General features: G+C 39.1%; 1 protein-coding gene and 1 long non-coding RNA gene across 2 annotated transcripts; one reads left to right on the top strand and one right to left on the bottom strand.

Moving 5' to 3' along the window:
• Window positions 1-485: 485 nt before the first annotated feature.
• Window positions 486-26,815, bottom strand: LOC129416804 (uncharacterized). Its single transcript, XM_073869492.1, has 6 exons — window positions 26,656-26,815; window positions 21,658-21,772; window positions 20,338-20,425; window positions 1,856-2,009; window positions 1,508-1,632; window positions 486-1,400 (listed from the first exon to the last, which is right to left on the bottom strand). Exons 1-6 carry the CDS (start codon window positions 26,750-26,752, stop codon window positions 1,065-1,067), a joined length of 915 nt encoding a protein of 304 aa, XP_073725593.1. The 5' UTR covers window positions 26,753-26,815; the 3' UTR covers window positions 486-1,064.
• Window positions 5,999-9,305, top strand: LOC141365296 (uncharacterized). Its single transcript, XR_012370531.1, has 3 exons — window positions 5,999-6,289; window positions 6,974-7,139; window positions 7,218-9,305. It is a non-coding gene; the product is annotated as an uncharacterized lncRNA (long non-coding RNA).

The raw sequence follows: 26,815 nt of genomic DNA on the forward strand, positions 1-26,815 counted from the left end.
ATAGAGTTGAAAAGGCGGCAGAGATGAATATTTGCCAGGCTTGAATTATACTTTGGTGCTGTTTCTTAAAGAAAAATACACTGCTCCCATTTTATGAATTTTTGTTTTTGATCCAAGAGGATTTACGGTCTCCAGATCATCAAAATATAGTTGAATCTGTAGAGCATTAGTATGTGTTTTGTACAATTCATGCCTGGCAAAATGAGCACCATCACAATAGTCCCGCATATTACCATCTGTACTTCGGTGAGACTGCAAATACAGGGTCTGAAATTTCTCCTTACCAAAGATAAATTTTAGTGTTTCAAGGATGGATATATACTGAAATGTATCCGCTGCAAGTACTTGTTGTGTAATACCATTTTTTTTAATGGTGTCAGGTCTGTGACCTAAGAATATCTCTGTGGGTTTAACAAGAGAATACTCGGTTTCAAAGAATTTAGCCATTTTATAGGGGTTATCTATATTGTCAAGGCACTCTCGAGCACTCTCAAACTCTTTCATTAATGAATTAAACCCCTCATTGTCATCTGGAACAGCCAAACTTTTAAACAGTGCACTGGTAGATGTCTGAAGGCTGTCAACAGTCCTGTCCAAAAGTTCTTTAGTACAAGTTAAACTTCTTTGTACATCACTCAATGTTATATTTGAACAAGAGTACATCTTTGCAGCAAATGTAGCTGCATGGCTGGCCACTGACAGTTGGTCCTCAGACTTGGAACACAAAATGGCATTCTCCTCACCATCTGATGTTTCATTAGGTATAATGGGGGTGTTGTCACTGAGGATTTGGTTGTCTTCTAAAGGGCTGTCTGACACTATGATTTCTGAAACCTGGGTAGCCATGTTTTATAAGCTATTCCCTAGTGGATGCTCTCTTGTAAAGTGTCTGGAATAGGAGTTAATGTTATGATATGAACGCTGACAGCCATTTTGGCTGCAAAAAATGGTGTAGTCCTGTCCATCAGAGAGGGAATGAATGACACGAAGATGCCAGATTAGTCCCCGTATTTGAGAGCTAACTGGCTTTTTACATATTGGACAACAGTACATGACTGGCTGATTTAGGCTAAAGCCTGTAGCTTGCTAATCAGCTCCAAGACTTTGGATCGTCTTGCGGCTTTAGACACTGGCAAGTCATATACATGCTCCAGAAAGATAAAAACTGAAGCAAGCTGGGGAGGATACACAAGATTGTAGACCCAGTAGAATTTAAACAGCTTATCCAAGGCACAGGTTAGGCTCTCATCTTCCAGTGGAATAACAACTTTGTCATGTTTGGCAGCAATTACAAACTGATGGGCTTCACTGGTCAAGTTTCCAATGCAGATCAGTTGTGGTTGCTGGCCTCTTGTGGCATTGTCACCAGCGTCACACAGAGAGCGGATCCTGGTTCCACACTGGATAGAAATATAGATGAATATGAGGAGAGAAAGAGATTTTGAGGACAAGGAACTAACTGTTGTTTGTTTCTTCAAGAGAATCATACTAAAAAAATTATTTTTACCGGTACAAAGTCCAGCAAATATGAAATGGCAGATCTGACACTGCACCGGCTTGAAACTGCACCTCTTCCTGCAGATGGTGGGAGCAAGTGTGTCAGGACCTGCAGCATGGTGTAGCACTTCCCATCTATTTAACATAGAAGAGCATAAGAGTTATTTGTGACTGTTGGTTACATTTTTGACTGCAACTAAGGAATTGATGCACTAAACCATAAATGAAAAATTACAAAAAAGTACTCAAATTTATTAAAAGCTATGATTCATTCAAAGAAATGACGTTCAACCTTAGAGTAAAAAATTCTAAAAAAAAAACAGGTTAATATATAAAAATATGCAGTTAAAAGCCTTACCATAATTAGAGTTTGGAATTCGATCCACCAGAGAAGTTACACTACCCTTCTCCAAAGTTGCAATCCGTATCAGTTTTGGAATAACTGATGTTTCCCATCTTCGAATTAGCATCTCGCCTTTTCCATCAAACATCTTTGCAAACTCTGCATCTAGCTAACAGTGTATAGAATAGCAGAATATGAGTTATTTCAAAGAAAACCTTATAATGAAAGAAATAATTTCATTTTAAATCTCTATGGTATATAAGGTGCTAATATATTTGTAAAATCCACTTCACAATACTTTGGAATCTTTACATATGCATTCTAAAAAAAATAATGAAACACATTTGATACATTTTAATGGTCACGTTCTTCCTGATCACATTTTTAAACCCTAGTTAGCATGTAATGTTCCTAAAGGACTGGGCAAAATTTTTTTTTTTTCGATTAATCCTTTTTTTAAACGTGGTCGATTCAAAATTGATTCTCCTAGGCCACGAATCGTTTTTTTTTTTTTTATTAAATAACCTGATCCTGTTTGATCAAGGAATGCGACCGTTCTTACTTTTTTCAGCATACATTTTTCATCTTGCATCAAAATTGAATTGTATTTAACATAAATGTATGCATTTGAAAATTAGAGATGGGTTCTGTTTTAATGTACCCAAGTGTACCTACAATAAAATAGTTTAATATACAGGTTTGTGGCTGTTCATTTCTTTTGATATATTACCCACTTGTAAACTTATGTATTTGAAAACTTATAAATATTGAATTTGTATTAAATCTACATACATCGAGTTGAATTGAGAATCGAGTATAAAAATAGAGACGAGAATCGGAATCGTAAATCGAACAGAGAATCAAAATTTAATCGATTTGATAGCTTGTGAATCGAAATCGAATCAATCTGGAACATCTGAATCGATACCCAGCCCTAAATACCTGTAAAATGATAAAGCTCAAAGTTCACTGCCAGGCGATATATTTTCTTTATTAGAATTCCTCTTTCAAAGCCTACAGTGAACGGCTGGTTTGGACTAAAGCCCTCTATTTCCTGCTTTAAAGGAGCACGCCCACATTTTGGGAATTTAGCTTATTCACCGTATCCCCCAGAGTTATATAAGTCTATACATACCTTTCTCATCTCTGTGCGTTCTGTAACTCCGTCTGACGCAGCCCCCGCTAGCTTAGCTTAGCACAAAGACTGGAATGAATGGCTCCAGCTAGCAAACTGCTCCCAATAAGTGACAAAATAACGCGAAGATTTTCCTATTTATGGCTGTGTTCAATTCAATTTTATTTATATAGCGCTTTTCACAAGTGTTAATTGTTGCAAAGCAGCTTTACATGAGAAGATGTAGAGGAGAACACAGAAAATCAATAGATAATATAAGAAGTTGAGATAGCAGCTAAGGTTAAACCGTACAAGTGAGCATATTAATAATGTAACGTATACAGTTAAGTGCTAAGTTAAGCCAAAGTTGTCTGACTCTCCCTGGGATGAATAGACCCCCTAGGAAAAAACCCAATGGGAAAAAACTCCTAGAAGGACAAAAACCCTTGGGAGGAATTTATATATATATATATATATATATATATATATATATATTTATATATATATATATATATATATATATATATATATATATATATATATATACGGTAGGGATAGGAGGCGGGTAAGTGGATTAAACTGGTTTAGCCGGTGGTCGTTGGTCAGGCATCGGCTGGTCATCACGTTGAAGGACAGCCAGTAGATCAGTGGTGCGATGATCTTCACAGCAACAGGAACTGGGTCTGTTTGTCTCATTGTCCTCGGGGGTCGAGGACAAGACAGGGAGACAAAAACAGAGTTCTAGGGGCCGTTCACATGTAATGCAAGTGTCATACATCATAGTGGTTTAAGTCAGCTCGGTTCCAGACAGGCTAACTATTGCGGCAATAGCATATTACCCATATGAGGTATGCGAGTGCTTTGTTCTAGACAAAATAACTACTGCGGGAAAAGTACATTTACTGGACATTTTATGTGAATGCTTTGTTAAAGAAAAATGTCTTAAGTTTATATTTAAATTGATCGACTGTGGGCTAAGTAGGAAAAGGATCTACCACCTTTAGACACTTTTGATATTCTAGGGATAATTAAGTGACCAGAATTTTGTGAGCGCAGTTTACGTGATGGATTGTATGGCATCCCCCAAGTAACGAGTTACAATAGTCTATTCTAACATGAATAAGCTTTTCTGCATCTGATGCAGACAGCATATGGCGTATGGCGTATTTCTAGTCTATTGAGTAAGATTCTGTGATTTATTGTGTCAACGGCTGCACTAATGCCGAGTTCAGACTGTATGATTTTCAAACTAGTCAGGTCACCTGTGGTTTCACACTGCGTGATTATCTGGGGAAGGGTTCAGTCGCTGCTGTTTCAGACTGCATGATGGATTGGTGACAGGGGTTTTCATACTGCATGACTTTACCGTAAGAAGAATCGCCGATAACATTTTCCCGGTCCGCAAACTACGTCTCACAACCAAACGCACGCGAGAAGTGACGCGAAGGAAACAACGCGAGGTCACGCGTGCAAGACCGGAGTTCTCACGTGAGACTGGGATTATTATTAAAAATGGTCACCCGCAAGAAGTTTACCATACAAATTGCATGTGCGCTCATTTGCAGCACAAAGAAGAAGAAATAAAAATTATGAAGGAGGAAATGTTTTGAGAGACTCCTCCCCGAACTTCCAGCTGTCCTGTATGTTGCTCTCTCATTGGATGTAGGTCATCGCCGATGTTATTGTCAGTCAAAACACATTTCACACGGCATGATTTTGAATCGCCGACCGGTCCAGATATTTAGCATGCCAAATATCTCACGGGTGTCGGCGACTCGTCGGCGATCCTCTCAGAACGCGTCTTTTATAATTCACACTGTGTGATTGTCACTCGCGTGCACGAGCATCGATTTGCCTGTTATTTCGGGCATTTGTCGGCGATTTCTCAAAACTTGTCGGCGAGTCAAAATCAGGGCTAAAATCGTGCAGTCTGAACTCGGCATAAGGTCTAGTAATATAAGGATTGAGATTTCACCACGATCGGATGTTAATAGGAGGTCATTTGTAACTCTAAGCAGGGCTGTCTCTGTGCTATGGTGGGGCCTGAATCCTGATTGGAACTTTTCATATGTATTATTATTTTCTACGAATGTGCGTTGCTGGCTTGCCACTACTTTTTCTAATATTTTAGAAAGAAAAGGTAGATTTGAGATTGGTCTAAAGTTATTAAGATCTCCCTGGTCAAGGTTTGGTTTTTTAATGAGCGGTCTAATAACTGCTAGTTTGAAAGCTGTTGGAACGTATCCTAATTCTAGAGATGAGTTAAAGATATTTAGTACCGTGTCTGACACTACATGAAATACCTCTTTTAGTAATTTTGTGTGAATGGGGTCTAGTATACAGGACGATGATTTGGATGACGTTACTAATTTAGAGAGCTCTTCTATTGTAGTAGGCTTAAATGACTCAAGATGTTCGTTTGGTAATCTTGTGGCTGCTTGCGTAGTTTCTATGTTTTCCCTAATAAACATAATTTTGTTAGTAAAGAAGTTCATGAAGTCATCACTATTGTGTTGGAGTTTACTATTGGTTTCTGTTTGTTCTTTGTTTCTAGTCAGTTTCGCAACTGTGCTAAATAGGAAACGAGGGTTGTTATGATTTTCTTTAATAAGCGTACTGAGATAGGTAGATCTGGCAGTTTTAATAGCCTGTATGTAGTGTTGAACACTCTCTTTCCATGCTGAACGCCATACCTCTAACTTTGTGCTTCGGTAGTTTATTTCCATTTTTCTAGCTACTTTTTTAAGGGCTGCAGTATGATGGTCATACCATGGAGCTGGCAATTTTTTCTTTGATTCTCTTTTTTCTAATGGGAGCAACGGCATCCAACGTGCTAGAGCAGAAGTTGTTCAGGTTTTCTATTATAATATCCAGACCTTCACGGTTATCTGCTACATGTTTCATTTGAGACAGGTCTGGAAGAGTGCTAATAAAGCTATCTTTAAGCCTGGCTCACACTACAGGATTTTTAAAATTTTGGCAGATTATGAAATCTGGTTGCAGCACACACATAAGGAGAATCTTGTCAGATATTCTTAGTTAAAATCCTAAACCAGTGTACACTACAGGATATGAAAATCATGTCGTGTCTCACACTACAGGATATTAATAAGATTATCGTGCCAGATCGAGAGCTCACGTCATCATCTCACAGTGCATCACGTGATCTTGTAGTGTAAACAAAAATGGAGATGCGACAACAAGCACTTGCTGTTGCTGTTGCAATTCTGTGTTGCGACAAAAAACAAAAGAAGAACAACAAACGAGTCTGGGTGAGAAAATGGTTGGAGAGACGGGGTCAACATGGACTGTTTGTACTTCAACGAGAACTCGAGGTAAGATTTTTAACTGTTTTTATCAGGGTTGCACTGCTTTCTCTTTGTAGCTTTCAGTGTAGTTTAAATGATTTTATGTGATCCGTCAGACATACGCAGGCAAGTTTTAGATTGTCACTGTAAACATATAGTGCACACAGTATGACACTTAACATTTTGTCGTATGCGAGCATTGTCTGCTACAATGTTTACCGTTGCTTACAACAGCGCGAGCACATTAGCTTAAAGTGCTAACGTTTAGCTAACCTAGTTAAAAAACGATATTGTATGTTGTTATGATGCAGAAGTGTGTAGGTTAATTTGGTCATATTATGTAAAAAAAATAATATTATACACTGTGTTAAAATATTTCTGCATAAAATCTGGAAACTTAGCGAGTGTATGCAGCAGGTCATCAAGACTGTGTAACTGTTACCTTCAAGCAACGTCAATGTAGCAAATTTAATGAATTTCTTGCGCTATTAATAGAAACATGTAACATTAAACACAGGATTGCACTGCTTTCTCTTTTTCGCTTTCTGCTAAGTTTAAATGATTTTATGTGGTCTCTCAGACACACAGGCACATTTTAGATAGTGCACACAGTACATGACACTTTACTTTTTGTCAAGACATCTTTAAATGTTGCACTAAATTAAATAAAGTACATAAACAATATTTGTGTTTATTATTGCTTTGCTGTAGTTGGAGGACAGGTCAGGATTTAAAAAGCTACTGAGGATGACCTCAGATGAATTTGATTTTCTGCTCGGGAGAGTTGAACCTTTGATCACCAGACAGGACACCAAGATGAGAAGAGCGATTACAGCCAGAGAGAGGCTTTCTTTGACCTTAAGATTTTTGGCAACAGGTTTGTAAAGGGAACAAATGAACAGATGTGTCTATTGTGTTTTTATATTACAGTAATGTTTACTTTTTTCTGTTGAAGGTGAAACCTACAAATCATTAAGTTTTCAATACAGAATTGGGGCCACCACTATATCTCAAATAGTAAAAAGCACATGCACAGCTCTACATCAGGTCTTAAAAGATGAATTTCTGAAGTTTAGATTTTTTGTCACTGTGTGTGTGAGAGAGCAGGAGCGAGAGAGGGGTAAATAAATGCATGTTATTAAACTAAAATTGTTCATCTCCTATTTTGCCTTAATTTTTGCAGACACCAAAATTAGAGGAGGAATGGCGAACAATTGCCAAGGACTTTTTGGAGAAATGGCAGTTTCCACATTGCCTGGGTGCCCTTGATGGAAAGCACATCTACATCCAGCCTCCAGCCCACAGTGGCAGCACATGGCACAATTATAAAAGCAGATTTTCAGTTCTTATGATGGCAATTGTAGATGCAAACTATAAATTCATTTATATTAGTGTCGGTACTCAGGGCAGAGTCTCTGATGCAGGGCTCTTTGCCCATTCTGACCTAAAGAAAGCTTTGGACCAGGGTCTCCTAAATGTTCCTCCTCCAGAAAAGCTTCCAAACAGTGATATTGTACTTCCCTATATGTTAGTGGGGGATGAGGCATACCCTCTGATGCCCAATAGCATCCAGCTGCAGCCCCGCAGACTCACCTCCGACTAGACACCAGTGGCTGGACAGCCTACGTCATTTCCGTTTCGCGGCTAATTTCCGTTTTCACCGCTGGATGAACAGCAATTTTATTTCATATTTTTACCTCTGGATAGACAGCATATTTATTTTATATTTTCACCTCTTGATAGACATATTTATTTTATTTTTTCACCTCTGGATAGACAGCATATTTATTTTATATTTTCACCTCTGGATAGACAGCATATTTATTTTCGGTTTTCACCAGACATTCTTTGCAGGCTTAATTGCACACGTCTTTTCCGTATTGTAATTTTACTTTAATGACTTAAAATATGTAATATAAAATCTGTGTGCAAATTGAAATATGATCTTTATCATATCTCTTTACATAAAACAATTCTTAATAATATGCTTAATATTATAACATCAATAATTCATGCAAACTGCATTCACAAGAACCACCTTGAAAATATATATTGTTCAGATCATTTCACTATTTTTTGTGACTTAAATTCAGCCTAGATCAATGGACTATAACATTTTGTCATTACAACAGACTTGTACATGTTAATTGAGCACAGTTTTTTTTTTAAATGTAACTGTTTTAAAAATATACGTAGATTCACATGATCAGACAATTTATCAAACAATCCAGATCAAATGAACACTTCGTGTTTTTGCAATATTTATTGGAAATTACACACATCTTAGTAAAATTAGACAAATCTGACCATCAGAATGAAGATGCAACAGTCAGGCCCGTAAGGTGGTTGTGGGGTCCGATTTCAAGAGAAAATTAAACATGAACAGTTCCAAATAAACTATTGCACACTGTGCACACCACACCTCATTCCTGTCCCCTAAAACTGTCTAGCTAGTTTGTACATTTGAATTCTGACATGACCGATAAATCATCGACAGTTTATTATTTTTTTCTTACCGCTGACATGTGCATGGCCCGTCAAATTTGAAAAGTGAATGACGTTACGGAAATGACGTCAGCTGTCCATCCACTGGTGTCCAGCCACTGGTGTCTAGCAAGAAGTGAGTCTGCGGGGCTGCAGCTGGATGCCTCTCCTGATGCCACCAACACTCGCAGACTGGGAGGATGTGGACCATAAAATCCATGACGGAGCGTGGAGGAGAGAAGGTCTTGGGGCTATGCAATGTGTGGAAGCTGGACGGGCACGTAACCCCACCCTCACTGCTAAGCAACAACGTGATATCCTGCGAGATTATTTTGTGTCTCCTGCTGGGCAAGTGTCATGGCAAGATGTCTACATTTAGAACAAAGGAGCATTTTCAAGGTGTACTGTTAGTAACATATGCAACATTTAGCAGTTAATGTAAATAATAATTGTAGTTTAAAATTGTTGGTTGCTCTTAAAATTGCTTCACTTCTGTCTTGTATTTTGATGAGATCAAAAAATTTAGTGTAATTCCTTAATTTTTTTTATACAATTTAAACTGAGAGCATGAAAAGAGTCTATTTGTTATAATTTAAATAAAGACAATATTTATTATCACTTCAGGTATTTGTTCAAGTATTTCCAACAAACAAAACTATTAAAATTACAAACTCATTGTTGCTTTGCAAAGTCACTCTTTGTACAATTAGCTCCAGCTCTCATTTGCAATAACAGTTAAGAAACTAAAATAACAGAATCAATACAAACTATTGTTTTATCTAAAAATGTAGCTACTCCTCCAAATCATGTAGAATCTTCATAAAATTCTGAGGCTGAACTGGTCCCTGAGGAGGCAGGTGCTGATTGTAGTGGTGAGGTGGCTGTGACTGTGTGTAGAGAGGGGTTGAGGGTGACATTTGTATAGGCATGAGATGTGAGTATGTAGGTGGTGGAACGTGTGAGGATGTTGATGCACTGGACTGGTCAGCCTCCTGCGCCTCAAACAACGCATTCATTATTTTTTTTTTTAACCTTGGTTTGTATGCTAGTGTTTTTAATTAATCTAAGTTCCACAGCAACTTGATGTCCAAATGAACTGTATGGATCTGGAGCTTCAAGAACTGAAGCAGACATCTTTTGCAACAACTTCAGTTTCTGTTGTTCAATATTATCTGCGTCTCCTTTGCGGCGTTTCAATCCCGGTCTAGGGGTCTAGGGGTGGGAAAAGAAGCAGCATGATCTTCATTCTCTTCTTGAATAAAAGAACATGGCCCTGTTGTTGATGAGAAAAACATGCAATTATTCCAAGGGAAATAATATAGTACTGTTTTTTACATTTATGCATTAGGCAGATGATTTTATCCAAAGTGACTTACAAGGATTTGTATTACAAGGTATAGATGGTTCAGCAGTCACGACATAAACAAACCACTTTCGTGGAACAAACAAAACTTCAAAATAAACAAGTAGATTATCTAGTTCAAATCATAGCTAAAGCGCATCAAAAACTACACTGAACTAATGTTACCGTGTCAAATGTGTACTAAAATCATGTATACAATCTTAACTACTAAGATCGTCTGCCAAACGTCACGTAGCGGTGATCCATGATCGCTGTCTCCACTCGTCTATAGGAAACTAAAACATTTGTCATTTTCGATGAGGTATTTGTTCCAGAGTTCAGTTTAGCCACTAGCCAGACAAACAGACACCGGAAGTTAAGTTTTGCCCAGATGTGGAACCGCGACAACTCGCATGCATTCGATGGAACCTTCTATAGACCATTTCAAATGATGTAAACAACACTGGTCCAGAAACACTTCCTGTTATAGTTTATGACAGTTATATTTTTATTTAACATATATCATTATCTTTAAGATGTTTGTTTAACTTCAGTTAATTCAGGTTTATATGTTCTGTTGGTTTATTTTATCCTAACTTTATCTAGTGTTAAAAAACGGAAACAGGAAGTGCTTCTGGACCAGTGTTGTTTACATCTTTTGAAATGGTCTATACATTTTATCAATATATGTGCTCCCTATGTTCAGATCTATGACCTTCTAGCACTGCTAACACAGTGCTGTACCACTGAGCTATACAGGAGCACAGTAATTAGAAGAACTAAAGTCCTAGGTTTTTGCATACACCCTTCAAAGCTGCAAATGTTGATTCAACAAAACTGTAACATTTTGCTTAATTCTTAAAGTGGAAAGTGTGTCCCAATTCGAAGGCTGCCACCTTCTAAGGATGCGACCTCAGATGGTGAGCACTCTGTCTTTTCAGGTGGCAGCCTCCGAATTCCATGAAGAGAACTAAAATGGGGTCTAGCGTTGAAGGATCCATAATTTGAGTCACCTGATGCAGACACCCACCTCGCCTGTCAGTGGGATACAGCGGAGATGTTACTTATTAAAACAAATATGGGACCATAAAAATATTATTTTTTAGAAAATATGACACGTTGATGTAGATTAAACTAACCAACAGTAAATCAAAGTAATCAACCTTATAAATAAACGCAACATACACAGAATATTAATACAAAATATTTCATAATACTGTAACAGTGACAAGTAACTTCATTCTGCTAAATACACTTTTATTTAACAAAGGTTTAAATGCTTATTTTAAAACATCCAGCTACAATGTTTAGCCATTACAAGCGCATGATGAATCTCAGGATAGCCTCACTGTGAAGGATCCATTAGATTTATCTGTAACAGCGCGAGAACCAAGGACGCATACTGATGCTTCCTTTTAAGCATCCTTCGAATTGGTAAAGCCTTACTGGCCTTCAGTCACACTGCTGTGACTCAGTCTTAAAATACGTCCTTCGAAGGTCACAGCCTTCCAATTGGGACACAGCTACAGTTCACTCAGAAATGAAGGTTCTGTAGTTATAGATCAGTACAAGAAGTCATGTAGTTATAAACCTGTTACAAAGGAGCATATTTTTAGGAATGTTTGTGGCTAGATCGGTCGGAGACCCCATTGGCTTCAGTAGTATTCTTTTAACCTACTGTGGAAGTCAATGGGGCCTCTCTGGTCGGTTTGGTTGCAGGCATTCCTCGAGATATCTTAATTTGTGTTCATTACAACACAGAAATGTATACATGTTTGTAACGGCATGAGTCAGTGACTAAATGATGACAGATTTTTTAATATTGGGTGAACTATACATTTAATACTGTGTATGTCACTGTTTTAGTATTCATGGGTGTTGTAAATCTGCAGTTGTGAGTTTACCTGGTGCCTCAGATGTTTCCTCTTCACTGCCATACATGTCCTGGCTTTCAATGAACTCTTTAACAGATTGATCAAGCTAAAAAAAAAAAAAAAAGTCAGTGCTGTGTGCATGCAATAGTATACACATTTTACTGTGTAATGCCTGTACATAATATGAATGTAAAATGGGGTAATTGTGTGTCTTCCCCATTCAGTGTATGCAAGTATTCTGTCCCCTTTTTTATTTGATGTTTATATGGATGAATTGTCAAAACGGCTAAATGATTGTACAACAGGCTGCGTTGTTGGTAATACTATTATCTACCATTTAATGTACGCAGATGATCTGGTGATTTTTTTTGTCCATATAGTGCTGATCTTCAACAGTTACTGAGTACAGTATGGTTCTGATTTTGATATTATATATAATGCAAAAAAGAGTAATATTATGATTGTCAGGAGTAGGGAGGACAGGAAACTGACAGTTCCTGACTTCTTTCAATCTGGAAATTCACTAAAAGTATGTAATGAGGTTAAATATTTAGGGCACTATATAACTGATGACCTCTCTGATGATAGGGATGTCTACAGACAGTGTTGTGCACTTTATGCTCAGGTGATAAGTTTGATCTGTAAGTTTGGTATGTGCTCAGAATCTTTGAAGACCACACTTTTAAGAGTGTATTGTACCCCTATGTATACTGCCCATCTGTGGCGACATTACAGGAAAAGAAGCATATGAAGGCTTAATGTTGCATATATGGAATGCATTTACTGATGAAGGTTCCACAATGGAACAGTGCAAGTCAAATGTTTGTCAGTGCTGGTGTGCCAACCTGTGCTGCTGTAATACGAAATCTCATGTATAAATGTATATGCAGGTTATTGGACTCTTCTAGCAGTATTATTTTATTATTCACGAACCTGGCACAGAGTTCAGTCTGGTTTTTTTCAAGGATGTGGAATCATTGGCGTTTTAGTAAATATGTATATGAGTAAATGTATGTGTCTATGTGTGTATATTTGTTGTTGTTTTATGGACCAAGAGAGTGTCCTTAATAAAAGATTATTATAATACTGGTATACTTACACTGGTTTCACTGGGGCGCTGAACAACATGTTTCTTCAGAAACTCTAAATTTTTTAAAAGCCAGCTCTGTTTTGGTGTCAAGTCTTTATCTCCACTTCCACTTGGTTTCGGTTTTAGAAGTTTGGAATACTGCGTTCTTAGGGTTGTTGCCCTGATCTTTACTTCCTCCACTGAAAATAATTATATTATAATATAATGAATATATAATAATTATATTATATAATTTTCACTCTTTCTCCTCTACGTTCTGCTGAGTTCATATTATCTTTGATCTTGCCTATGAAAAGTCATTGTTTATTTTTTACTGTTCTCTGCAAAAAATCATCCGCCATAGTCAAGTTCATTCTGTGAAAATATAACTTTGATATCTTTAATATTGACTGAATAATGTCATATCAAAAAGTATAATCAATAAGCAAAATCAAACTGTCATAATTAAATTGAGACTTTAGCCTGGCTTTTACAGACATGGTCACATTTTCACAGCGAATGTCCTGGTTATCACAAACAACAACCCCATAACTAACTGTACTTCAACCTAATGTTTACATTTGCTAGCTAGTGCGCTAGTACTTCTCTGTACAGCTCTTACCCGGTACGTTTAAAATCCAGGCGATTTCTCCCCAGCTCTTTTCCTTATCTGTCCGGTTGTGGTAAGTTTTACACGATACATTATAAAGGCAATCATGTTGTTGCCACATTTCGACCAACTGCTCCTCCATCTCCGCTGTCCAACGCAACCGTGAAGCAGCTTTCGCGCTCGCCATTTTTAAAGTTCTCTCAGTCATTTCCGCTTCCGGGATGACGTAATCATCACAGAAAAAAATCTTAAATATCAAACATGTTTGATGTGATTGGGGCGGACCCGATTTCGCTGCGGGCATATCGGAAGGTGTAAGTTTGGATTTGTGAACGTCTCACATTACAGGATAATCTGGGCCGAACTTCGGGGCCGATCGAGGTCGATGACCCGATTTTCTCTCAGATTCTCGGGAGGGCAAAATCGAGGTAAATTTGGCCCGATAATCCTGTGGTGTAAGCCAGGCTTTAGTGGTGGAAATTATTATTCTGGCTAATCTGTAGGATGTTGTAGACTGAGGGGTCCTATCTAGAAGTATTGTGTATGACACAAGGCAATGGTCTGAAACGACATCGCTTTGGGGTGATATTTCGATGTCATTAATTACAGCTTTATCTACAGTGATTGTAAGCTCAGATAGGAAGTCTGCTATTTCTTTAAGAAAATCTGTGTGGTGGCCCGGAGGCCTATATATGGTAGCTAAAATGAACGAAAGCCGTTTGTTGTTACGATCAGTTATTTCCATATTTAACAGTATTATTTCAAACGAATTAAATTTTAGGTTGGATTTATGGTTTACTTTGAATATTTTATTGTATATTGTAGCTACACCACCCCCTCTCTCTTTTAGACGAGGAACGTGTTGTTTAATGTATTGTGTTCTAATTTTATGTTAATAAGATTTGTACGAGACGAGGTAAACGGTGCTCTGTATTTATTTGTTCGAGGAACAGACACAGTCGAGATGTGTTGGTACTCTGGTAAAAAAGGCTCTATGTGCTGGGATATGTGTGATCTTGACATGTCAAGGCAGCTAACAGACTGATGGGTAAGCCAATCTCTCTTTTTCCTGACCTGGGCCCTGGATAGTCAGACAATATCAAAAGTAAGACTATTGGTCAGATTTCTAGAGAGTATAGCACTTCCTTCCGGAGACAGATGGAGGCCATCTCTCTTTAGCAGGTCAGGTCTTCCCCGGAAATGCTTCCAATTGTCTATAAACCCTACGTTATGCTGAGGGCACCACTTTGACATCCAGCCATGAAGAGACACTAATCTACTATAAGTTTCATCCCCCCGGTAGGCGGGGAGGGGACCAGAGCAAATTACATTGTCTGACATTGTTTTTGCAATTTCACACACCTCTTTAATAGTATCTTTGGTGATTTCCGACTGGCGGAGTCTGGTGTCATTCGTGCCGGTGTGAATAACAATCTTAGAAAACTTACGTTTAGCATTAGCCAGCACTTTAAGTTTGGATCTAATGTCAGACGCTCTGGCTCCCGGTATACAATCGACTATGGTGGCTGGTGCCTCAATGCCAACGTTCCTGAGTATAGAATCTCCAATAACCAGGGCACCTTTAACAGATGTCTCAGCCGGTGTATTGCTAAGTGGAGAAAATCTGTTTGATATTAAAACAGGAACATGATTTGGGTGCCGAATGTGACTATGCCGCCTGACAGTCACCCAGTTAGTCAGCCGCCTTGACTCTGAAGTCGGAACCGAGCCATGTGTATTACGCTTAACACTAGGTGTACCCGAAACAGTGTTTGTAACATTAACATTAGTGGTCTTACTGTCCTCAACTAGCGTTCGGATGCGCGCTTCTAGTTCTGCAACGTTCTCCGTCAGCCTTACTACTTCAATACACTTAGCACATGTAAAAACCTCTATGCAAGTGCTAACTTCAGCCGGCACCGTTTGTTAATGCTAGCGGGCTATATGCTAACACTAGGTGTTTACTAGTGATAGATCGTTTTACTTATTAATACTGTTCAATAATCGTCACGGTAAAGTATTCCTAAGATAAACTAGTACGTTATATTATATAGATAGGAACGAGATAGTAAGAAAATAGGATTTAGATGATGAACTCGACGGAGCTCCAATGCACGGAGCAGCGTTGCCCCATTTGTTGATGCTAGCGGGCTATATGCTAATACTGGGTGTTTAAGTGATAAATCGTTTTAGTTATTGATACTGTTGAATAATTGTCACGGTAAAGTATTCATAAGATGAACTAGTAAGTTATATTATATAGATAGGAACAAGATAGTAGGAAAATAGGATTTAGATGATGAACTCGACGGAGCTCCGATAACAGTGTTGCCTCTCTCTTGCGTCTCATATTAAGATCAGTGTCTCATATGACCTTGTTATATGTACACTGTGTAACTATTCAAATCACAACACATAAATAGGAAAATATTTGCGTTATTTTGTCACTTATTGGGAGCAGTTTGCTAGCTGGAGCCATTCACTTCCAGTCTTTGTGCTAAGCTAAGCTAGCGGGGGCTGCGTCAGACCGAGTTACAGCATGCACGGAGATGAGAAAGGTATGTATGGACTTATCTAACTCTGAGGGATACGGTGAATAAGCTAAATTCCCAAAATGTGGGCGTTTTCCTTTAATGACGTCAGCAAAACAGTTTTTTTACTAAACTCCGCGCACAGGAATACGTCAGTCACCAGCTTTGGCTCAAATGGCTCTGCTAAGCCAAGCTGCTATAGAATCACATCACACTAAACAAACTGCACAATCAGAACTCGTTACGTATTTCTGAAGGAGGGACTTCATAGAACAAGGAAGACATCAGCTCGTTTTGAGGACAGTGAAAACAGCGATATAGATCTAAGTAAATTGTGTGAAAAATATTGAGTTTTTTTACACGTGTAGGGCTGGGACGGTTGTAATTATCTCCGCATCACCCCGGGGGTGGAGTGCGACCCGTGGTCAGAAAGTGCGCCCTGCGGTGGTGTGCATGTCACAAATTATGAAAAGATTTCTTCAGGTTCGTGTTAAAGCAACAGCCAGCAGACGCGGAGTTAATGCGCTATTTGCAACTGATATCAGTGATGGCTGGCTAGGGGGCGGAACAATGAGGCAAGAAGACTGTAGCGTCCGGAGGTCGCATTTGCAAGATGCATACATCACCAAGACTGTCTTATTTCATAACATTAACAATTATAAAGTTGACTATTATTCTTTGTTAATCATACATTGTTGTAATATACTTATGACTTGCAAATGTTTGAAAATAATAAACCAGGCTTGATGACATTAACATATACAGCCTGCATATGCGACCTCCGGAGGCTGCAGCCTTCAGGTTGAGAAACTGACGTTCTCTCTTGGTCACGAAAAAGTATCAATCTGCGCTGCCAGTACACCATCAGAACGTGTTTTCAGTAGGGGTGTGCAAAAAAATCAATTCACATTTGAATTGCGATTCAAGCTTTGCCGATTCAGAATCGATTCATAGAATTCCAAAAATCGTTTCATTATTTTTTTTTGTAATGCCGTGTTACTATTTTCCTGAAATGAGTTTATCTCAGTATTCCCATAGATGGCGCTGCATCGTATTCACACTGACGCCCGCACACTCTTGTCACAGTCTTTCCCACACATTGCTGCTGCTGCAGCGCTGCCCAGTTATATTAACAAGTGCCCAAGTATATCTGGCATCAAATTTTGTCTTTTTTGTTTTTCCGTGATGATGACACTCTTTAATAATGACATTTTGTGTGCGACATGATGAGTTCGGTATGCGTTCACGTGCTCTTTGTTTCTCAATGAATTGGGATGCGACGTGAACAAGCTCGTGTCACATTGTATCCTTCATGTTTCTGAACTTGAGAAGAGTTTTAACATTAGAGAACTTGACGGAGCACCCGCGGCCCGTATGGTTCCGGGTTTGTATTTGAAATGGTCAGTCGGGTCCGGGTCAGTCATAGTTAAATTACTTCGGGTCCAAAGTCTGATTAATATTATTTATAAAACGGTTAGTTCCAATCCTTGATTCCGATTGGTCAACAGGTGTGCCCCATCCACGACAAAACACCGCCATGACCGCTTCACCCAACGGTTCTATTTAATATCACTGCGCCCTTAGCAACACCCTTAGCAACACATAAACATATAATGAGACAAAGTCTGAGAACAGTTTGTTGTTTTTATTTGAGCTTTCATGTTGTTGTTCGCAGTCAGGGACTATTTTTTCTAGCGGAGGGAATGCTTTTATTGATTTAACTTCATGAAGGTTGCACTAATTTTTTTTACTTTAATATTGTGTGGTAACCGTTTTATAAAAGCAATAAGGTACTCGAGGCAAGTGCTGTATCGTGAATAAGTAACGGCTGAAGGGGTTGCAGGCACTCCGCTTCGCGTCGTGCCTAACAACTCCCTTCAGCCGTTACTTATTCACGATACAGCACAGCCTCTCGTACCTTATTGCTTACGTATAAAACCTGAGTCGATCGGAGAATGACCGTGAGCGTTACCGTGTTAAAGCTCGCGTGCAGTTTCAGCATGCCGATGGTTTCTATGGCGATAAAACTGACTCTTTTCTATTATTATTAATAAACCATATATTTTCTAAAATCTATTGCACTGAACGAGCAAAGCTCAAGCTGACTCAATATTTACAAAACGCAAAGCTGTAATGTAAAGTCCCCTGTCAGTGGGACAGCAAGTAGACTTTTGAATCTTAAATAATGAGTGGATTAAAGAGAGACACTTTTCCTGCTTCTGCTCTATCTAATAGAAATAATAACGATTATAACACCAGTCACATTTATAATCTATAGACCTGCACTGTCTATCATTAATATACTATATTATTGTATTTAATAGAGTTTGATTAAAGGGGTCATCTAATTGCTTCATAACAGTTTTTATTTTTCCATAAAGTAATATCAAACTACATTTAATTTGTTGTGTTTTTTCTTTAAAATTGTATATCTACTACAATCAGTCATATGGGAAAAAGTAAACTACATTTACATACTGTGAATCGTTTTTGAATCGAAAATCGATTTTGAATTGAATCTCGAGCCTAAGAATCGGAATCGAATCGTGAAATTTTCTGAATCGTGCACCCCTAGTTTTCAGCGTGGCTGGAAACATTATAACCCCAAAAAGGTTTCTCACTTGTTGTTTCATGGAAGTGCTACAATAAACACGCAGATATGCGCCGATCCCCTGGGTGCTCCGGAATTGCCAAGCACATATGCACAGTTGCTTCACATGTCATGTCTAAAACCATGCAGAAAACATGACAGTGCTGCTTTCCTCCTCTTCAAAGTGTGCATGCGCTTCAGAGCGTCTTTCATTGCTAAGTAACCTAAGCATTGCTTGACGCCGTGACGAGCACCCACCGGCAGAGAAAGAATTTTGACGCCTATAAACACGCACGTTTATTAAGAATTGTATATCCGATTGTCGTTTACATTTTTATATTTCAAAATATATGAAGAGTTTGGTTCCAAAACGCAATAAATCCATTTTGACAAATTTCGGTAAAAACGTGTTTCCTATACCAAGAAAGTGACAAGATGAAAACCACTATTTTCTGTTACAAAGTTACCATAGCATCTTTAGGTTATAAAAACATAAAAAATTCAAATCCATAACTTGATTTTCAAAGATTTATTATAAAAACGCATTATTTTTTCCACAAAATGCAATAAATCCATGACAGTTTTTGTTTCAAAATGCTAGAAATCTATTAATTCAATGTACAAATGTGCATTCATCTTTGCCATTTTATATTCATTTAGTTGAACAGTTGTACACACTGACTAAAAAAAATAAACATTAATGTCATTAATCAAAACACTTACTTTGTCATATTAAGATCAGTGTCATTGCAGCGGTTATACTTGACGTCGTTGCTTAGCATTTTTCACAGCGATCAGCTGTAAAATGTTTTGGTCCTGCTCGATTTTCGTTGACTTTGAGTACAATAATGTAAAGTTATTCATAAGATCCCCTGGTGTCAATGTGTTAGCACGAGAAACTTGATGCTGTCAGGAGATAAGCACCAGTCTCCTTAGTGCTTCGCGTAAATGATTAGATGTTGATGACAATCTTTCCCGTCACAGAAAACAACCACAGGTTTATCAATGCCATTAAAGTATTACTTTATTTTGTTTGTTGATCACGAAGTACAAAGTAGATGAGGAAAACTAGGACTCCGTGTACTCAGCGCGCCGCCATTGTTTGTTTACATTGAGTGAACTGTGGGCTATAATTTCTGGAATGGATTTATTGCGTTCTGTAAAAAGGAGGAGTGGCGTTTATTGCATTTTGGGAAAAAAGGGAGAAAATATGACAGAATAACACGGCGGATATTGGATTTTGCGTAAAATTAATTATTTACTTTTAAATACTGACCTGATATAGTACTGATTTTGGCAGTAACTAATTTTTTTCAAAAATGGCCTTTATCGCGTTTTGGAACCAAACTCTTCATATGTATGCATTATGTACAAGACCTATATGCATCAATGTGCACGTACGCCCATGTGCCCCCCCCCCACACACACAAACACACAATCTATAACTGGTAAAAAAACTGCCACCGTCACAGCCCTATACACGTGAAACTTGAACACATGTTATATTGCCCACTATAAACACAATCAAAGCTTCAAAAACACAGAAAGAACAGGAGCTTTAAATAAAATTCTTACCAGGAATGGCATGTCTATGAAACGTGGGTATTGTTGGGTAATTTCACAAATTGTTGGCGACTGTGTGCTAATCCAATTCCTGCGATGGTTAAAGTGCCCATCTTATGAGTGCTTTTCCACAAGTTAAATAGGTGTATGAGTTCCATAAAACATGTTTCAAAAGTTGTTTGCTCTAAATAGCTTGTAGGAAAATATTGCTACCCATCTCTTGTAGCCTCTGTTTCAGTGCATTTCAGATTGTGCCGTTTTGAGGTGGTCATTACATATTTATGAGCTGCTGCTCCTTTGATCACGCCCCACTACTAACGTCATGTGCCCGTGCGCGTGCTCAGTGGTATCGTGCGCATTACAGACCATACTGTGTTATTTTTATATATTATTATTAACGGTTTATGTTGCCAACAGACAAATCAAGCAAAAAAGTATCACTAATAAGTACACTCCTGGAGAAGAAACTCATGACACATAATGATTCCAGAGTAAATTGTGATGTAGCAGTCTCAACAATATACTCGTTTTCCCTGGACAATGCAAACATATTCCCATTATAAAATATTTTCAAACGCATTATTTTCGCAAATGACAGAAATTTAGACCCGGCGGGGATGTATACTGCTTGTGGGCCGCGTGCTAATTGCTAGAAGCTAGCGGGAGGTCCGGACCGTATCTTGGGAAAGTGATAGAGACTCGGGGGGTACGTTAGCCTCGTCAGAAAAGCCGAGTCGGTAAGGCCCGGTCTCGGTTAGTTTGGCAAAACACTATTACTTAGTTCATGTAGAATTGTAAAATAAAGCCGTTAAATATTTTTTTAACTTTCGAAACCACGCTGCAAACTATCTAGCCTGCGAAAAAATCTCTATATATCCTATAGTCTACAAACAATATTATTCACATTACTATGCATTTAAAAGGTATAATTTACAGGATTAGCATCAATGTATGGTCTCTGTTTTGAGATACAGATGCTCTAGCATATAGTATTTTGTGACAGAAGATGACAACATGCCAAATATAACGTGACTTCTTACCTTTTGTGTTGATATAACGATCGCAAATCGAATCAAGTCTGTTTCAGATGTGTGAATAATCCATGAAAGCCCAATAAAATCCAGTGACCATTTTTGTCCACAAATGCGTATAATCTGCTGAGTTTGAACTCGTGCAATCTGAGACTCAAGGCAGAGGACATTCAGAAACGTGTATCTCACTCAAAACAGCATGGACGGATTTTTTCCAAGTTTGTATGCGGGTGGGAGCATCAGAGACACAAATGAACACCCCAAAACCCAGAAAAAGTGAGTTTTTCATAATATGGGCACTTTAAAGGTCTTCTCCATTGCTGTTCTGATGGTAGCGATGTTCTCAGATGATGGCTTTATTCTCTTGATGACACTCAACCATTCACTTGGGTCTTCATCAGCCGATGACAGAGTTCCTGATGATTAGGGATGTGCCCGAAGCCGAATACGTTATTCGGAAGGGCACCGATAATGGCTTCAAAACGAATAACGAATTCATCCGAATAACAGAAAAAATATTCAGCCAGACACAATCACGTGTTTGCTGGAACAGCGCTAAATTATAAACCCCTTAACTCTTTCACCGCCATTGACGAGATATCTCATCAATTTAGAGAAAACGCTTCCCCGCCTATGACGAGATTTTCTGTCTTTCCGCAATACCGCTATTATCCACCAGGTGGCGCATTTCCGCAACTTATACAACCCGGAAGTAGCGCCTCACGTGAAAGAGAAAGAACTCCGTGTATGATTTAAAGATCGCTCTGCATCTGATCTCTATCAAAAGTCCTTCGCAAAAATGGAATTATCTCAGCTTTTTGCTCAAAATTGGGTGTTTTTGAAGAAACCTACCCATGTTTGAGAGGTGATTACAAGAGAACTAATGAAGGTAGGATGAAACGGGGTTTTTTTGTTTGAAAGCAGAGGATCTGTTCTTTCATCTGATATATTGTTTGTTTATATATTTAAAGAAGAAGATTTTCTGGAAGGCATTAAACTTTTGTGAAAATCATGAAAAATGCTGGCGCTGGCTGGCAACTTTTTTTTAAAACGCTGGCGGGGAAAGAGTTACACAAAAAATGTGTGTGTGAAGTGAATGAGTGCAATCTATAAAATGACATGAATGACATTTTCTGCGCGTCCCTCATTTAGAAATGGGAGCTGTTTTGGAATGAGTTTAAAAACGCTGCTAATTTCAAACTTCTTTTAACCCAACTGTAAAAAATGACCCTTTTAGTTTTTTTTATTTTATTTAATAACACAAGACCAGAAAACCTTGATAAAATGCTGCACTCTGATAATAAAATATTTGTTAATAACTCCGTGTGACTTTCCTCACAGATGATCATTTAATTACTGCAAGTTAAAGCAAGCTTCATTGTCAATCTAGGTGAATATAAAATAAATAAGTAAATAGATAAAAATATGAAAATGTAACATTTTAAAATCAAAATTGAAACTGAAGATTACTATGACATGAATTGCAATTAACATAAAAATAAAGTAAGTAAAAAACTGAAACATTTGAATTAAATCTTTCTAATTACCTTATTGTTTAAAATCATGTTGCTTGTTTTGAACTAAGTCAAAACTGATTTTTAAATAAAAGAGCATTCAATTATTTGACATTTTCAACGAATATCTGATTATTTATTATTTTAGATGAAGATTAATGAGAACGTTTTTTTTTTTAAACAATTCGTTCTGTTCGCGCAAACGATGTATGGACATAGATAGCTCAGCAAGATTGTTTTAATGCTTATTATGCTTTCATAAATTCTTGTCAAAACCGCTGTATTTGAACTATTCTGTCAGTGCACATACTTGCGTGTCTGCGTGTTGAATTTCAAATCTGTCAGTCAGCGCGAGTCTTGTCGATCCTAATAACTTTTTAATGCAGTTCTAAACATAGGTTCGGGAGGAGCCTAAACATTCAGGCCTGTCAATCATCATCATCATGGGCGTATATAAGGCAGCCTTTAGGCCTCCCCGTCCAGCTGCAGTCTTTTCCGGCATCCCTCCTCCTCCCCATCTCCTCCTTCACTCTCTCTTTCTTCCTCTTTGCAGTTCCGTTGCAGGGGGTTGAACTTGTGGCTCGAGCCCCAGCCTCAGGTTCGCTCTCTGTGAAGGTTCAGAGCTCAGGTACAGAGCTCCCTTCAAGGACAACAAGCCAAGTTCGTTTACCATTAATCATTAAGACCTGAATGCACAGGCGAACTAGTGAAACATAAATCAGTCCCGAATTTATCACTCTTAATAACTCTTTAAACATCAATCAAGTCCTGCATTTTATTTTCAAATTCCTGCATGTTATTAAACCGAAACCAAGATGTACACGCATCTTAGTATATTAGGTTAATCATTTCACTCTCAGAAAATGTACAAATAACGATCATTTTAGATGTTTAATTATTAGAGATTTTTGAATCGCTAGATGAGGGATTAATGTGTGCTACTTATTTTTCCTGAAAACCTCCCACTCATTTAGACAGAATGGGTCACATATTTAACTGTGCTGAAAGACAAAATAAACGCTTAAAGGTGATGTACAGTCAACGCGCTCTCAAGTTCAATGCACATAGGTGTCACAGGTGACGGGTTGTGAGGGCGGAACCAAAAGTGTGGAAGATGGGTTCCGCCCGATGATGGTTCCGCCCGGACGCTTCACTCAGAACACCGGAATTTCCGGGGTTTCCCCGAAACCAAAATTAAGCCTGATCACGCTCAGGTGGGGATAATTTACACAGCGGTTGCTAATAGGCTGACAAGGAGAAGAGTCAGTGCATAAAAACACCTTTGAAGACATCAAACGGAGGGCTTGTGGTGTACTTTGTATACGCTGTGTTGATGCTTTGCAGACGGACTATGCTGGCTTGATCGTTCCCCTGGGGAAGAGAGAAAGGCACAGTCAGCTAGCGAAGGAATACTGGGAGACTTCACTCGTGAGAGAGCGGACACAGAGCATTCAAAAGTGCAGATATTAGAAGTCATTGACAACGAAGAGTGAGTAACAGCTGTAATACTTATCTGTATAACACTTGGAAGAAGAGTTGCTTGGTGTGTGTTTTCCTTGTGTTTGAGGTCCCTGGCCCCACTGGAGAGGGAAGCGTGGGCGAGCCACGGGTTGACCGGAAGCACGGACGAAACAATGGGTAGGAAGCACCGTTCACCAATAGAGCAGTGGCCCTGTGGGAAAAAGGGAGCGCAGGTGAGCCAGAGGAGTGATAAACAACATGCCGGGCCTGTGAATAACACACATCTCACTCTCATTGGCGGTCCAGCTATCGCCCAACTATCCTCTCGAGGGGGTCGTAGCCAGGTGGCGAGGGCGATCTAAAAATCATGTGAAGTTGTATAAGAGTGCTGTGGGTGAGTTTCACTGATTGATGGTGTTTACGCTTTACTTGCTGTGTGTATGCTGTGCTTGTAGCGTCCAAACTGCCTAGCCTCAGACGAGCCGCGAGACGACGACATCTGTTGTGGCCTGGGTCCTACGGAGAGCGAGAATATTTAGCCCCGTGCCCCGGGTGTGCCAACGAGAGCGTCGCTCCTCCAAAGAGCAGACAGTGGTGAAACCCAGTGAGTATCGTAAGAAGTGTACCGTGCGGATTGAGGGTCGTAGCTGTGTGTGTACTGACCTTTCCAACAGAAGCTCGTGGTGTGCGGGGCCCGACGAAAGTTCGCCCCAACTCGTGACCCCGGTCGTGGAAATAGGAGCAGGAGTTCGGGAAGCGTTCGGCTCCGTGCCACTGAGCTCATTAGTCCCTACAACGCCCGGACAGCTTAAGTGGATGGGCGAAGGATCACGGTGCACTGACGCTGTAGCGAAAGTCCACTGTCTGCGAGCGAACGAAGACCCTCAGTACTGTGAGTAATATACTCTGTGAAGTGAAGTTAATCTGTGCTTATAGCAAATACTTACCTGTGTTCTAACGAAGGCTCTGTGTGAACGAAGTGCTGTGAGTAATATATCCTGTGAAGTGAAATCAACCTGTGCTTATAGCAAACGCTTAACTGTGTTCTAACGAAGGCTCTGTGTGAACGAAGATCCCCAGTGCTGTGAGTAATATATCCTGTGAAGTGAAATTAACCTGTGCTTATAGCAAACGCTTACCTGTGTTCTAACGAAGGCTCTGTGTGAACGAAGATCCCCAGTGCTGTGAGTAATATATCCTGTGAAGTGAAATTAACCTGTGCTTATAGCAAACGCTTACCTGTGTTCTAATGAAGGCTCTGTGTGAACGAAGATCCCCAGTGCTGTGAGTAATATATCCTGTGAAGTGAGATTAACCTGTGCTTATAGCAAACGCTTACCTGTGTTCTAACGAAGGCTCTGTGTGAACGAAGACCCTCAGTACTGTGAGTAACATACTCTGTGAAGTGAAGTTAATCTGTGCTCATAACAAAAACTTACCTGTGTTCCAACGAAGGCTTGGCGTGAACAGAGATCCCCAGTGCCGTGAGAACGTACCCGGTGAAACCTGTGTGAACGAAGGTCCCCAGTACTGTGAGTAACGTATTCCGTGGAGTGAAAACAACCTGTGCTTATAGTGATTGCTTACCATTGTTCGAAGACTCTTTGTGAGCGGGGAACCCGGGGTTGATCCAAAGAGCCACGCAACTAAGACCCGGGAGAAAGAAAGAGAAAGAAGGGTGAGAAGAGTAGCGACCTAGAACAACGTACCACTGCATAACTTTTATTTGATTCTGCCTCCAGGAAGAAGCGGAGCGCGCCACGGATTCTCGGACCAGAGCCCCAAAAGAGCCCCTGTCCCTAGTCCTTGTCCCAAGTGGCCCTGGAGGCGAGAAGAAGATTCATTAGTTTTAAATTCCCCCTTCCCCCTTTCCTTTTAAATATTTAATAAAGTTTATTTTAACTGTAGTTTACTTGTCTGTCTGGTCATTGGGGTGGTCTTGGGAAACTCCTCGAGGTGGAAGAGTTGAGAGGGGCGTGACCTTTAGTTATTCGGGTACGCCCCCGGCCGTGACATAGGCACAAGCTGTATGAGGCTTTGAAAGTGGGAAGTTTGGTTTCCATGCCTATTATTAATGAGAATCAAGTTATTTGTCTTTTTGATTAAAAATGTGTAATATTATTTGTAATAAATATTTACAGTTATTTAAGTTATAATTATAATAAAAGCAAAAATTCATTTAAAATGCCATTTTCATGTAATATGACGATCTTCCGGCTTAAGACCCCCACTTCCGGTTCCATCCGAATACAAATACAGATACAAATAATTTTGAGATTGTTACAGAATACAGATACAAATACTGAGTCTGCTGCACACTCCTACTGATGATCCTGGTGAAAAGCTGCAGGGAACTTTACATTTTCGTTGATAGCGTCGCTGTCCCTCTTCAAGATGCCGCCTCATATTCCGAAGTTTCATTTCGATGAATCCTTTATGGGAGACAGGGTCATATAGATGTTCCTACAAACACAAAATAATTGC

Source organism: Misgurnus anguillicaudatus, chromosome 7 (assembly GCF_027580225.2).
Source record: "Misgurnus anguillicaudatus chromosome 7, ASM2758022v2, whole genome shotgun sequence".
NCBI lineage: Eukaryota > Metazoa > Chordata > Actinopteri > Cypriniformes > Cobitidae > Misgurnus > Misgurnus anguillicaudatus.